Genomic DNA, 15,544 nt, shown 5'->3' with positions numbered 1-15,544 from the left:
AATTTCCTATGCCTTGTTGCTTGATTTGGTATTACATAAGCTTCCCAGGAAAGCAAAATGATATACATACTTTATTGTATATACTCTTTCAACAAATTTAGTACAGTAGTTAGTTTATAGCAGCAATGACATCTAGGAACAGTCGTATCACAAGAAGAGGTGCATTCTACAGCCAAACTTATGTGCTTTGTGTGAGCAATATGAATTTGGAATTAATTGTAAAGGTTATTTTTTCTTCTCCCATTAAACATTTATAGCAATTTGAATATTTAGAATTGATCCCTAACAGGAATTGATGAGGATATGTTTGTTTTGTTTATACTTGCTTCTCTTACAAACTGATCTCCTTTCCTGCAGCTTTCAGGAAATACTATGAATTAGTTAAAAAGCATCAGTTTATACAAAAAATGTTTGACTGACAAGCCTCATAGAAAGAAATATATGATGGATATACCACCATTCGGTACTCCTCTTCTGACTCAGTAAACTAAGTTTTGTAAAATCCAAATCTGAAATATGGAATTAGCAGATATTTCACAGAATTACAGTCTGGATGGAAGGGTTTATAAAGATCTAGTTTTAACCCCTGGCTATGGGTAAGGACACCTCACATTAGACCAGGCTGACCAGGGTCCCATCCAAACTCACCATGAACAGCACCAGGGATGGGGCATCCACAACCTCTCTGGGCAACATGTTCCAGTGCCACCTTCTGAGTAAAGAATTTATTCCTAACATTTAATGTAAATCTCCCCTCTTTTAGTTTTAAAATAATTCCACTTGTTCTATCACTGTGTACATTTGTAACACCTTCCTGGATGATCTATTCCATGATTTTCCCAGGAATAGAGGTGAGGCTCACCAATGTGTAGTTCCCTGGATCTTTCTTTCTCCTTTTCTTAACAATGGGAATGATATTTCCCTTTTTCCAATTACTGGAGATGTCACCTGACAGCCATGACTTTTCAAATATGATGGAGAGTGGCTGGTAACTACATCAGCTAGTTTGTTCGGGGCACTGAGATAGACGTCATCTGGACCCATTCAGTTTCATGAGGTGGTCTTTTACTTGCTCTGCTATTGTCGGGGGGGGGGGGGGGGGGTAGTTTTACTCAACACCTAGAGGTATAGGCACATGAGAGTCATGAGAAGCACAGATGCCAGTGTAAACTGAGACAAAGAATTGTTGAATATCCAACAACAAACCCACAGGGTTCTGTCTCTTATATAGTTGTTAACATCTTCAGGTAGTGAAATACCTATAAATTGTATTACATAATACTGTTTTGATAGTCTGTTTAATTAACTAATTTTCAATTTAAGAGGAATACCACATATTCCTACCACATGCAACAGAACTATTTTACTTGTCTTTTGTTCCCTATTATATTAGTGTTAATGTACATGATGTATGATGGTAAACATTGACAGCACAATTACACAAAACTCACAGCAACAAAAAGTAAATTTCACTCTTTGATTCTCACAGTTCAGAACAGTCAGTCTTGTGGACCTTGATGTAATTCATTTAATGGTTTCTTTGTTCTTTCTTTAATTTTTTGAATGCTTTCTCATCCTTTCCTTAGTTTTCCCCCGTACTAATATTTGATCTATGTTGAAAGGAGAGTACTGTGTTAGGTTGACTGATGTCTTTGGGGGGCACTTTCCTTGCTTTTCATTAGTGTAATGCCTTCAAATCTAGTTTTTCTAAATCCTGTCAGAAAGGAGTGACCCATGAAGGGTGTTTCAAAGCAAGAACTTGAAATGGATAATGAGAGGTTGTCTGTAGCATGAAATGATGCACCTTGAGAACAAGAAGTACATCCCATATTTGGTTTGCACATGAATGCCAGATAGGTATTGACTTTATTTTGGAATAAAACAAATTTTGGAGTGTACTATGTATTGAGAATAAGGATAGCAGAGCAGTCAGGCTGTAAGGGATCTGCGTTGTTCTCAAGCAGTTCATCTGACAGGCATGTTACAGGTATAAGGTTTATGGGACACTGTAAATCTCTCATACCCTTTAATCAGAAGGTACCCTAAATCATCCTCCCTAAAAGGCTCCCTCTCTTTCTTACTTTAGAGTGAGCTTCAGGAGACAAGCTTCATACTGGAGCATTTACTTCTACGATGGAATTTTTCAGGCCTTCAGCTGCGGTTGGATTAAGATGGCAGATGGTTGTCTTTAATGATGTATTATTTTAATACATATTTCTTCACTTTAGATCACACAATAATATTGATAAAAACAAAGCTGTTTCAGATTTCAAAGAGGAAATGATAAAACAAAAGGTGAAGAAGATTAATTATATTTTCATCAGCTGCCTGTAACGGGACAAATTAAACTCCATTGACCTGATTGCTTCACTGATTTCTTTGGTGTTATATTAAGGAAGAACATTAGCCATTATGTATTACATTACTAGAAAAACAAAAAGTAATGTCTTAATATACTCTTACAGTGTGTTGCATTAGTACACCACGTAGCATCACGTATTTGGGAACATACACTCTCTATTATTGCAGCTATCAGAGCATGCCACATCTCAAATGAAGTCCACTTTAGGCTAAAACAATGTCTCAATGAAATTTTAGTTCATCCAAACTGAACACTGAAGGCTGGGTGTTTTGATTATGGGAGGTAGAAATTTTTGCTGTCTGCTGTTTTTTTTTTTAATAACTACTTTTTCATGAGCATCATTTCATTTCTTAGGATCATCAAATGTATGTTTCAATGGAAGTGAAATAATAGATAAAGATTTTGTACAGGCATTCTTTTTGGAAGCACCCTAAACATAAATTACTAAGCATAAGATAATATAAAACTAAATTTGTAGTCTGTCCTTTCAGTCAGTTAGCAGATATAAATGTTAACATTATGTGAATTAGCAGGAATATGAAGTCTAACAAACTCATAGAAGCTGGAGGGTGTTTGTTTCCTTTAATTCAACAGAACCAAGTTTCACTCTAAATTTTTGGTTACTATGAAATACTATGTGATCATTAAAGTGCTGACCAGATGCTAGCCAAACTGGCTACAAACTGGTAGGTATTTAAGAAATTGGAGTTCAGAGGTGGGACTTTGTTACTCGAAATTCCTGAAACATCATCTGTTTACATGTTTTTCAGTGCTATCATTCTTGTGTTTGCAAACATACATACGTTAAGCAATTTGTCTTAAATAGAAGTTGTCATAGTGCTAACAGCACTGAATCCTGCAAGGCCTGAATGAAAGAAAGGAGAGAAAATATGACAATTTAGTGAAACAACAGTTAGCATTAAGAAAGCAGCAGCACTGCTCAGACAGCCTCATTGCTTTAGGGATTTTTTTCTTCACACATCTCATTTCTCAAAAAAGTAAAGTGAAATTTCTGTGACATACGTAACACCAGGCAAAATAAGCCAATAGATTGAAACATGATTGTAATAGTATGTCAGTAAAATGAGTGTATCTTACAGACTCTAGGCAGGTGTTTTGTTTGCTTATTTTAGGGAGCAGAAGGCTTTTTCCAGAAATGTTAAAGAGTCAAACAGTATGGTAGCAAAGAAAGGGTTAAAAAGCAAAACAATATTAAACGTGGTAAAACATAAAGAAGGGAATTCAAGCACTCCTTGGCCTTCTGTTTGAAAGGAAGGGAGACAAGACAATGCTGCTGCTGCCCTTATAATATCTGGTCTCCTCACTTTTCAGCGCAATCCTCCCATGATGGTCGGTGATTTGTTTGAAGACATCAAGGATGGGATAATGCTGATAGCCCTTTTGGAGGTTCTTTCAGGGCAGAAGCTGGTAAGAAGTTCCTTCTGAATCTGTGAGATGGTTGCACAACTTTTCTAGGATATTAACTTCTAGTTTGGTTCTATATTTGAGTACTCTTGAAAACAAACAAACAAAAAAGCAAAATAAATTTATTCACAAAGTGGACTATTTGGTTACAATGCAAAACAAGATAATTGCAGACTGATAATCTTTTTTCATATATTTTATTTCAGTTTTGTCTTACTGGTTCATAAAAATAACTTATGTTAGTCTTTATAATTTACCTTGCTGTTACTATAGTGTTACTACTGTGACACAAACATGGTCTGAAACCCAAGCTGCTTCTGTATGTCCTGAAGAAATAATGACAGGTTTTCTTGTCTAATTCATGGTTTTTTTCTTAAGAAGTTGTGAGCCCTGGATATCGTGGGGTCTAATATCCGTGTGCACTGACAGATACACAGCCACTGTAAAGACCTTTAACTGATACCAAATGGTATTTCACAGACATATTGTGTAATGAGGCTACAATTTGTACATGTCAGACAAGTTTTCTCTTGGGACCCAAGTTAGTAATGTGTTTGTGATGGTGAGAGGAATTAAATATTTTTATGCCAAGACCACTCACTTTTTTCCAAATCAGCTCATGTATCATGGGGCAGCACCTGAGAGCTGAACAACTACCATTCAGTTTGCCTGTTCCCTTACAATCATACTATTTGCATGTTCCATTCTTTTGCCTCTTGTTCATGCAGCAAGGGTTCGCTGAAATTAATAGTAATTCGTATTGCAAGAGTGATTGTAAAGAGATCTGAATGAGAAGTAAGCTATGCTTTCAAGGGTATTTCTGCTTTGTTGAAACGTACCGATTGCTGTTTCTGTTCACATGAGAAGTCTCCCTCTTGTGGCAACATAATAGTAAAACAGGGAAAGAATTTTGGAGAAGGTACCGGTTAATTGACACTTGCTAGATAATATCCTGCCCATACAAATCACAGAACGAGAGCAGTTTCTGATTAACTAAAAAGCCATGTATAACAAAGTGTTATGTTCTATAGTAACTTCAGAAGGAATTTTAGAATTTATAATAAACGTTTGTTAAAAATAACTTTGTCAATACAAATTTAAATGGCAGTAGTTATATATTTACATTGCAATATAATATAAAGGGGACATTTAAAATTCAAATTCAGAATATTAGGAGCCTAAAATATGTTCTTGATTTAATTCAAGGATTTCTAATTTTTTTATTATTATTATTTTTAACTTACATACCTGAAGTTCAGCAAAATTTTCTTTATGGCGCACTGAATTTTAATAATAATGACCACCTTGATTTCTCAGGCAAAAATATTCTACTGAGACTTTACTTTTAACTTGTCTCAGATATGTAATAAACACAATTAGTTTATTTTATGTAAGAAAAATACTCTCTGATTTTATGAAGTCTACAGACTGAAGCCCAAATCTTTCACCTTTAAATCTTTGAATTCATTAAACAACTAAAACTATTTGATAATAGATCTTTGACATTCATGTCCCCAACTTCTCTGTTGGTTTTATGCAAAAACACAATTTGACTGCTCTGAGAAACATCTGTACAGGTAAACCAGGATATGGCATATACATATGTGTTTGTAATTATGTGGAATATTTTTTTCAGCAAAGTGAATACATCTAATTGGAGTGTACACTTTTCTTTTCCTTAAAGCCTTGTGAGCAAGGACGTCATCTGAAGAGAATTCACTGGGTTGCCAACATTGGCACAGCACTTAAATTTCTAGAAGGAAGACGGGTAAGTTCAATAGCACAAAAGCTGCTGTAATGTAAAAATATCAAGATACAACACTAGCGTGTAGTAATCAAGAGGAAAAATTTTCCAGGGTTTTTAGTTAGAATCACCTTAGCTTATCTTTTCCCTTTTATTTTCTGTATTCTTTAACTCTTCCCTGCTTCCCTCTGTTCTCATCAAAGTTGAGAACAATTTTCAGTTCAGAGTTCAGTAGAGGCATTCCTTTATGACCATACATACAAAACACTGCTTGAAATTATACACATATGAATTTAGAACAGTGTGACCCTTTATTAGTATAACAGAAGTCCAAGTTAATTCCTGGATTATTTCTTGTAGTCACCACTATGGCAGTTTTAGATGTAACGTACAAGATGTAACAAACTATAAAAATTCAACATATAGATAGAAAATGATAGATAGATAATTAGAGTGCTGAGGTACCTCTAGTACAAACACAGTCCAAGTGAAGTCTCTGGGGAGACATTGTACTGGCCTTTCCATTCCTAAAGTGGGGCCTATAATAAAGAGGAGCCTTTTTACCAGGGCCTGTATTGATAAGGCAAGGTGTAATAGTGTTTATCTAGATGAGAGTATTTTTATATTGAATATTAGAAAGAAATTCTTCACTGTGAGGGTGGCAAGGTACTGGAACAGGTTGCCCAGAGAATCTGCAGATGCTGCATCCGCGGAAGTGTTCAAGGCCAGATTGGATGAGACTCTGGGCAGCTTGATCTAGCGGGAGGCATCCCTCCAGGGGACTGGAGCTGTATGGTCTTTAAGGTTGCTTCCAGGAAAACCTTCAGTGATTTTAAGAAAAAACTTGATATATTCTAGGTATGAATATAAAATAAAAAGAATCTTTCTGTGTTACACTGACATATCTATTTTTTTAATTAGAATTGGAGATATTCTGTTTATTTCTGCTTTTCAGTTTATTTTTTTTTCAATGCAGGTATAAAATGAATGGATTTTATTTCTCTATAATGCAATGCAACAGGAGTTTGGGGACTTTTCTTGTCTATTAGTTATTTTTTGTATGCGCTATGTATTGGTATATCAGATTTCCTTATAGAGGGAAATGGAAAAAACAATATGCAAGATAGATTGGTGTGCATTAGCAGGTGGCTTTAGGCTGATTGCAGCTTAGACAGTGCATCTATACAGTCTGTCATCCTTTTCCTCTCAGAGGAGGTAGGGAATATGTTCAGACAACAAATGCTTTTTCAGCAGCTAAGCACAGTCCCTGATTTTTACTTGCAGGCATATAAAGGGAGATGAGTGGCTGCCTGTGGCACTTGATGTGTGCCGGGGGTCTCCTTCCTCCCTGGGCTCTCCCACAAGTAACATTTATTACAGATTTATTCAGTTTCGTATTTTCACAATCCAGACAGACTTCTGGCTGTCATATTGAGAAATGCACTTGAGATTTTGCTGACGTTATTCTGGACCAAACCTTTTTTATTGTTTTTATTTTGGTGTGTTTGTTTGTATTTGGTTTGAGTTTTTCTTTTTAATGCTACTGAAGTGTTTATTTAATAGGTTTAAATTCTTTTTAATGAATTATAAGACGAATGTAACAATAACTACAATAGATACACTATGCCCCCATGAGCAGTAGTGTAATCAAAAGATTTAGCTGACTCTTTTTATCTGTAATATCCATAAGTAAAACTTGCTTTCTAGAAAAAGAAAAGTTTTTGTGGGAGCTGAGCCAGCTAAAAGAATGAGACATGGTGCTTTTTTCTTTAGGTAGATTCCAGGCTTCCAGATGTTGATTCAGAGGACTGCAGTTTTTGCTTTGTTTTGTGGATACAAACCAGAAGTCAATCTCATGCTTTTCTTAAACCTGTTCTCCAAAGTTTTTCCATAACCCTTTTCCATGACCATGTTTGGAGTGCCAGAACAGCTTAGTAGCCCTCCTTATTAATGTCAGGACTAAAGGCAGAATTTCGTAGTTCTGCTGAGTAAATGATTAGTGAATTTCCTGATATTCTGATACTACCTATTCTATTCAATTTCCTTTAACATTGGCTACATGTTAATTCCTTTATACATAGTCTTTGTCTCTTCTGCTTTTTCTCGAGATTATTTTATGTGACAATTTATTCAGAATATAGAGAAGCATTTGGGAGTTAAGACCAATTTATGTTTCTTTCGATAAAGTGCACACGACCTTGGACAACTGAAATGTTCATATTCTATATTTTTAAAAAATTATAGTCAGATTTGTCTTGCAACGGAATCTTCATCAGTGATAGTAAAATATTTTACAGTAATAAGCTCCCTGAACAAATGTGACGTTTTTTTTTCCCCTTTTCCCTTTCTTTAATGCTTTTTTCTCCTTTTCTTATTTCTTTCTTATTATAAAACTTTGTTTTCTTGGTTGATTCTATATCTGTTACAAGTAGCAAGGACAACCTATATAATTTAAAAACTGTTACAGAGTATTCAGTTTGTTTATTAATCATATTCTAAGTTGTAAGCAAAATTATGCTTTCTTTATGTTTTAAAATTAACACATTTACTTAATCAGTTAAGCATTATTTTTGTAACATTTTTTTCCTTTTACTTTTCATGCTAGTCTGTATACCGAGGATCTCCGGTTTGTACAATGTTTTTATGTAATTTTTATTACTTTTTATCTTTTCTACAAAAGTTAAATATTATTTCTACAATACTAGCATGCTATGGACCTAAAACTCTTTAATTATGTATAGCAACACTTAAGTGAAATTACATAATTACATATAATTTTATATTTTTTTTATATTAAGAAACTTCTTATTTTGTTACAAAAATGTATTAAAATATAAAACCTATTTATTTTGTAATTGTTATTGTTTCTTGTGTGTAGTAATAACATGATTTCTTTCCTAAATAGATAAAGCTTGTCAACATAAACTCAACTGATATTGCTGATGGTCGGCCTTCTATTGTGCTTGGCTTGGTGTGGACCATAATTTTGTATTTTCAGGTACAATGTTTTTTAAATTCAGTGTTGCTTCCTCAAATAGTGGTTGAGCTTATTGTTCCAAATGAACTGGTGCATTTCAATACTTAATTACTGAAATTTTTTTTGATAGTATATAATTAACTGAGGATCTGATGCTGAATAAAGCAGCAGATATGGCTGCTTCACATTGCTTAAACTAAGATACCTGTCTTGGTAATGAGCATAGAATGTCTTTCTTTTATCACTAGAACACATACTTCCAGTACCTCCAAAAAATGCAGAAGAACAGTAAAAGAAAACTATGGAATTTGGATTCTTTTTATAAGTACCATTACCAATCTCATTGGTGATTGTACTCCATCTAATTCCAGCGCATGTGATGTCAGACAGCAATTAAGCTTAACACAAGTAAATATGCTGATTTCACTGGAACATGAAGATATTTGCAAGGATAATACTTAGCTGTAAACTGTTTAGATGGAGACCAATCTTGCACCATCCTTTGGATATAATTTTTGTGAGTTACAGTCAGATTGTCAGCCAAGTTAATGATTTGCTTTTGACAGAAACCGTGATGCAAATAACTGCTATAAATGCTCAGCAAGTTTTACTAAAGCATGTTGCCTACAATACATGGACTATTTCACCACAAGTTACATCTAAGCAGAGCCACAATTAAATTTATGCCAAAAGAGTACAGTGTTAAATTAAGAACTATCAGGGTGATCATCAAGGTCATTTAAGTTCTTTAATTTAGCGAATGTCCTTTGAAATTACTGAACCATTTTATAATGTGCATTAAAGCTCAATTTAAGCCATTGTTGATCATTTCAATGATAATTTGTTGTACTAGATAACGCACTTGCACATTATCATAGCTGTTTGTAGTCAGGAAGGTCAATGATTGCTAGGTTTTCTATATTTCAGAAACCATCATATAGGCACAGACATACATTAAAATCTTTGAGCCTACTTCGAAGCACAGTTAAAAAAATACAGCATCTAAAAGTGACAGCTTCTGCCCAACTTTACTTTGTCAGTCCTATCAGTTTATTATTTAAGAGACAGGTGGAAATTAAACGGGTTATCCACAAACATCCATTAACTTTTTTTTCTTTCTCACAGATTGAAGAGCTCACCAGCAATCTTCCACAGCTGCAGTCATTGTCTAGCAGTGCGTCTTCTGTGGAGAGTGTTGTCAGTTCAGAAACTGCAAGTCCCCCAAGCAAACGGAAGGTGGTAACCAAGGTCCAAGGAAGTGCCAGGAAGGCTTTGTTAAAATGGATCCAGTATACAGCAGCAAGGTAAGTAACCTACAGATGAATTAAATTTGTATCTTAGGTGTGAACTTTTTCTTTAGAATTTAAACTCTCTGTCAGAGTCTATCCTTTTACTCTGTGTTTGTATAGCACTGGCATCCGATCATATTCTTTATGATAACAAAGGCTGCTAACTATTCTGCCATAACAACAAGCAAGTAATTATTTATAATTTGCACTAATTTTACAAGCAATCACATTTTATAGGCTTTCAGTAACAAATGGGACTGTCTTTAAAAAAAGGAGGAACTCAAAGGGGCATTAGCTATCTGAATGACAGTGCATTATTTCTGCTGCCCAAACACTCGATGCTATAATGCAAGCTCCACACTGACAGCATTAGTCAGTGAATTCTGAATGTGAATTCTGCACTGAATTTCAACACTTCAAAAAACAGGTGATGAAAAATCATGAAAATTCTTGTGGTTTTGAGATAAAAAGGACATATATTAATATAAAACTGCCTTGAATTTTCTTTCTTTTTAAACAAATTCTGTTCCAAGTAAAACAAAATTTATTTCAGAGTTATTCTCACTATTCCTTGTAAGCCTTAGAAGTCTTGCTTCTGTTTTGTAGAATTATTCCAAGATTGCTCATCTTACAAAATTCATGTAAAAAAATTATATTCAGTCAAAGAAATAATAGTTATTAATGGCTTCCACTGTAAGAATTAAAAAAAAAAAAAAAGACATTAAAATATTTTTTTGTAAATAAAAGGATTTTTTTAAATTAAGTAATCAGCACCATTTGAAAAAAAAAAAAAACAACTCAATTATGTATTAATATAAAGGAAAATGAAAAGTTTTGGAATAGTGCCTCTGAGAAAACAAATATAAAGACAGACTTCCTCCAGTTTTCCAATAAGCAGGTAGAACACAGTAAAACTTACAGTGCAATACGGTCTGATTTGTCACTTTTCCTATTGAACTCTTGTTAGGAAGGGACATTCTACTGACAATGGTCAGCTGCAATTTCTAGACACGTCAACAAAGATACACACAGAGGCTTGTAAATCACATTTTCAGCACTATGGAAAGAATAGGTTAAATGTGTTGCAAGAAATCTAGAGCAAGGATAGTAATTTTTTTTGCCTACTCCTCATTTACACTGTAATTTGCAAAGGCTAGCTGACAACACATTGAAGTCTGGAAGTTTTTCAGTGATTGCAGTGGTCTTTGAAGTAAACATTTGTGCAGTGTTATTGTTCCTGTGAACTTCACAATGGCAAGACTATCTTAATGTCAAGTGTGTCTTCCAAGGAAACTTGCATTTTGTACTTTGACAATTGTACTTTTTAGAATTACTTTTAAAAGCACCAGTCAGAAGTGTGATTCAGTTCTGATTCCTCTCTCATTATCTATTGTCATTTCTTCATTGTTTATGTGCATTTTTCATTGAAAATATAAGAATTCTGGAGGAAATAATAGTCTCACTCATGTTTTTGATGAGAATAAAAATATATTTGCATTATATTTTCACCTGATTTTCACCCAGTGATGTCATTTATAATATTTTAATTATAATGATATATTTCATTTTAAAAGATAAGATTACTGCCATTCTTTTTATGTATGTATTGTTGTATGATGCTCATGTACTTAACTAAACTGTGGTAGTTATAATGCATGGAGATATAAACTACTCTCTATTCATGGAGAGCGGTGGAAGGAACTGCATACATCCACAGACTGTGTGTGTCACTTGGTGTATTTCATTAGGCTTATTAGAGTGGTGAGGTACTGGAACAGGCTGCCCAGAGAGGTTGTGGATGCCCCATCCCTGGAGGTGTTCAAGGCCAGATTGGATGGGGCCCTGAGCAGCCTGGTCTAGCATTAGGTGGGATGATTGGTGGCCCTGCATGTGACAGGGGGGTTGGAGATTCATGATCCTTGAGGTCCCTTCCAACCCTGGCAATTCTGTGATTCTGTGATTCTTATTGCCACTAGTGAGCTCACTGGAGATATGCAATATGCATATTAAAAGATTCGGTTTAATTTATGCAGTGTACAGATGGAGCTGTACCAGCCCTGTGGGAACAATAGGTGCTTTAGACCTAATGATAATTAGTCGTTGTCTGGAGCATCCTTTCTCCTCCTGGATTTCCCCTTGTCTTGATGTTTACATGAGTAACTATTTTCTATTATCTTCTTAAGGCAAGCTGGAATTGAAATCAAAGACTTCGGACAAAGTTGGAGAAGTGGTGTTGCATTTCATTCCATTATTCATGCTATCCGTCCAGATTTAGTGGACATGGAGAAAGTAAAAGGAAGATCAAACAGGGAAAACCTGGAAGAAGCCTTCACACTTGCAGAAACAGAGCTAGGGATTCCGAGGCTCCTTGATCCAGAAGGTATCTAAATTTAAAAATGCTTGAACTGTTTGAATGAGTTAAACCAAACATGCTGATTTATACTGTTTAAATTTTTAACTATTATTTTCTGCCATTTAGCTATCACTTACTGTACTGTGTTCTATACTTGTATAGACGTGAATGTTGACAAGCCAGATGAAAAGTCTATCATGACCTACGTAGCCCAGTTTTTGAAGTACTATCCTGATCCTCATCATACAGTGGCTGATGTACAGGAGAATGATGTAAGTTTCTCTTGCATACTTACAGAAATCAGTTTATCACAGGGTAGGCTTCCTAAACACATTTTGTAGCCCTCATAGTTCATTATATTTTTTGATCTGCAATTCAAGGGAAAAGCAAGCACAATAAAAAAGCTAAGAAAGATTGACTGAGAATAAAGGAACCAGTGTTGCAGCTTTGCATAAATGGAGAAAAGAGAATGGTGATCCTGCCAAAATTTTCCTTTCAGCCAAAGCAAGGAGAAACAGATATGGTAAATGGTAACAAACCAATGGCTCCTACAGTTTTCTGAAAGTTTTTCAAGCATAATACTAATAAGATTGAAGCTGTTTGTTGCTTGAAGCAACACATCACTTCTGTTTCTATTACAGAGGATCTGTGGATAGGAAAAGGAGTTGTCCTAGAGAATGGTTAGAGGCAGTTTGTGAACTTTTAGCCTGAGAGGCAGTTAAGATTTTGACTTGGATTTCTTTCTATTGTATAATAAAATTAGACTGTTTGCTCTAAGGAATTGCTTTGCTATTTTTTTTGTTTGTTTTTCTTGTTTGTGCTTTGAGTATGATAGTGGCTTTGCGCTAGAATGTAGAGCAAAGGATTGTACTCAGAGACGCCAAGTGATTGTGACTCACTTCCTAATCCTGATCATTTACTTCCTTCATGCCAAATGGTAGGAAGCACTGCTGAGACAATCTGCTCAGCCCCAGCAAGAGAGAAAGAGGCAGTACTTTTGTTTATGTTTCTTTGGTTTCCTTACAGACAGTCACAGAAGAGCTTTGAAATGAGTGAATCTCCTTCCTTCTGCCTATGTTTAGCTTTATTAGGTGTGGCTAATAGCTTTGCTGTAGCTGCATAGTAGCTGTAGCTTTGCTGTCTTGCCAGTGCCTGAGTCACTGGCATTCCTCTTTTTCCTTACTGCAAAACTGTGCTGAGGATGTAAGTGTACAAGTGCCATCCGGCTCCACCTCTCCTAGATCCCATTGAAGGGCTGACTGCCTGAGGAAGGATCTCTTCCTGGAGATTTCTCCCTTTAGTGTTTTCCTTTTAGCCTAGGACACAAGTGAGCATTTTCATTTATTTTCAATTATCCCTTTCCACTGTGATAATCTTTCTAGTTATACGATCTGTAGATACCAGCCTAGCCACACCACTCTGTTTATTTTGTTGATTATACACCATGTCTGTCACCTACACTGTGGCTGTGTTATGTGTGCATAGCACACCTGATCTAGTCATGAAATATTAGACTTTTTTTAATTCTAGACATGTCCATGCAAACAGCTAGGCCCTCTGACCACAAAGGATCACAAAACTTCCATTACTACTTCACTTCTTTCAGTGCAATATCTTATAAGCTGAGCGTCAGATAAGCATAAGAATTTGTGTGGATGACACATCTTCAATAAACACAATGGAACTGAGTTGGCTGAGAGGCAGGGGAAGAGAAAGTCAGCAATCTTCTTCACCTCTCACCTATCTCCTCTGCTATTTAAAAGCCACCCATGTGCACTTACTATGAGGTTGGAGTCATCTGACTAAGAATTCACTACTGAGATACTCAATCTAAGTTCATTTTGACAAACAGAAAAATACAGTAACATCTGCTGCTCAGTGCATCTTGTTATGTAACACGCACATAACACAGGTCAGATGAAATACACCCTGAAAGTGCTTAATTTTAGGAAGCGAGGAATTAAGAGTACCCTCGGAGTTTAGCAGATAATGATCTTGACAGGTTATCTCAGGTACGTGTACTCCAATTATTTCCTTATACTAGACTTCAGGGGGAATAGGAAAAGACTAAGAATAGAGGGAGTATATCACTCACAGGACAATAAAGTCTGTATAGATTTTGTTTTTATTCAGATTCCAAGACTGTTTTATCAATCACTAAGTAGGGGTCAGGTTCATCTAAGGTATTTTAAATTCTTTTGAAATGCTATGCCCTGATAAGATAATTTATTCATCTAAAAATGTGTCTATTGCCAATCTATAGTCAGCAAGAAATATACAAGTATCTAGAATTTAGATTCTTAAAGATGGATTAATCCTATATAAATAATAATTAAAAAAAAAATAAAACAACAACAACAAAAAACAAATAATGCAGAATTCTTAAGGAAAGCTATGTGATGGATATAGAAGCTTTAGGTTAGAGTGAATAGAGACAATAAACACTGTTCCACCTACACTGTTAGCTGTAGTTATCATTAAGACATACAGTTTGCTTATATGGTTTCCACAAATGTTTCTATTTAAAACAATACAAAACTTTTATATGTCTGATCTGATCTCGCATGTCTCTGTACCCAAAACAGAATCAGTGAACTATACTTCTTGAAAAAGAATATTATAATCACAGAAATAGCTTATATCTGATACACTGTCAACTCTGTGCACTGAGAAAATGAGTAATCTCTCCTTTACTTTTTTCCAATCAGTTCATTTAGCCAAGGTGTATATTAAAATGACCATGAATTATGCATCCCAGAAAAACAGGAACCAATATACTAAAGATGTGTTTCCTGATGTTCAGAGAAAACTCACTGTTTCAGTCTGTGCCCACTGCCTCTTGCCCTGGCACTGAGGCCCACTAAAATGAGCCTAGAACTATCCTCTTTGCTCTCTCTCCTCAGGTTTTATATACAACTATGAGATCTCTCTTCTCCAAGTTAACAGTTCCATCTTTCTCAGCTTTTACTTGTTGGAGAGCAGTTCCAGTCCCTTCAAAGTATCTGTAGCACTTTGTTAGGCCATATCCATCTCTCTCCTGTGCTGAAAAGCCCAGAAATGGACAGAACACACCAGGTGTGTTCTCACCAGCTGAGGAGAGGGGAAAGATCATCTCCTTTGGCCTACTGGCTATGCTATTAATGTGGATCCATGTTTACAGTAAGTTTACGTAATCTGGCGATTTAAATCACGCTTTATCTACTTTTTACCAGTCTGTGCACAACTTAGAATGTGGGCTAAGAAATGGAAAGACTGACTGCAGTGCAGAAATTCCATATGATACTTCACTATTTAACATTAGATTAAGATTTTATTTTCTAATACTCCCCTTAAATATACGATAAATATGGAAAGAAATATTTGTGTCTATGTATTGTTAAACTTCATGTTGTTG

At 35.3% G+C, this 15,544-nt stretch overlaps 1 protein-coding gene across 10 annotated transcripts in view; it reads left to right on the top strand.

Annotated features, from left to right (window-relative positions):
* Positions 1–15,544, top strand: part of SYNE1 (spectrin repeat containing nuclear envelope protein 1) — a 289,372-nt gene that overhangs the window by 54,553 nt on the left and 219,275 nt on the right. For all 10 annotated transcript variants that reach the window (XM_090135604.1, XM_090135609.1, XM_090135608.1 and 7 more), the window contains exons 4-9: positions 3,695–3,790; positions 5,472–5,555; positions 8,437–8,529; positions 9,634–9,812; positions 11,981–12,177; positions 12,313–12,422. In XM_090135604.1, coding sequence (XP_089991730.1) covers positions 3,695–3,790; positions 5,472–5,555; positions 8,437–8,529; positions 9,634–9,812; positions 11,981–12,177; positions 12,313–12,422 — 759 coding nt within the window. The remainder of the gene's footprint in view (positions 1–3,694; positions 3,791–5,471; positions 5,556–8,436; positions 8,530–9,633; positions 9,813–11,980; positions 12,178–12,312; positions 12,423–15,544) is intronic.

Source organism: Phasianus colchicus, chromosome 2 (assembly GCF_987193195.1).
Source record: "Phasianus colchicus chromosome 2, bPhaCol1.hap1.1, whole genome shotgun sequence".
NCBI lineage: Eukaryota > Metazoa > Chordata > Aves > Galliformes > Phasianidae > Phasianus > Phasianus colchicus.
Note: the sequence above shows the minus strand (reverse complement) of the source record. Positions and strands in the feature narration are given on the sequence as shown.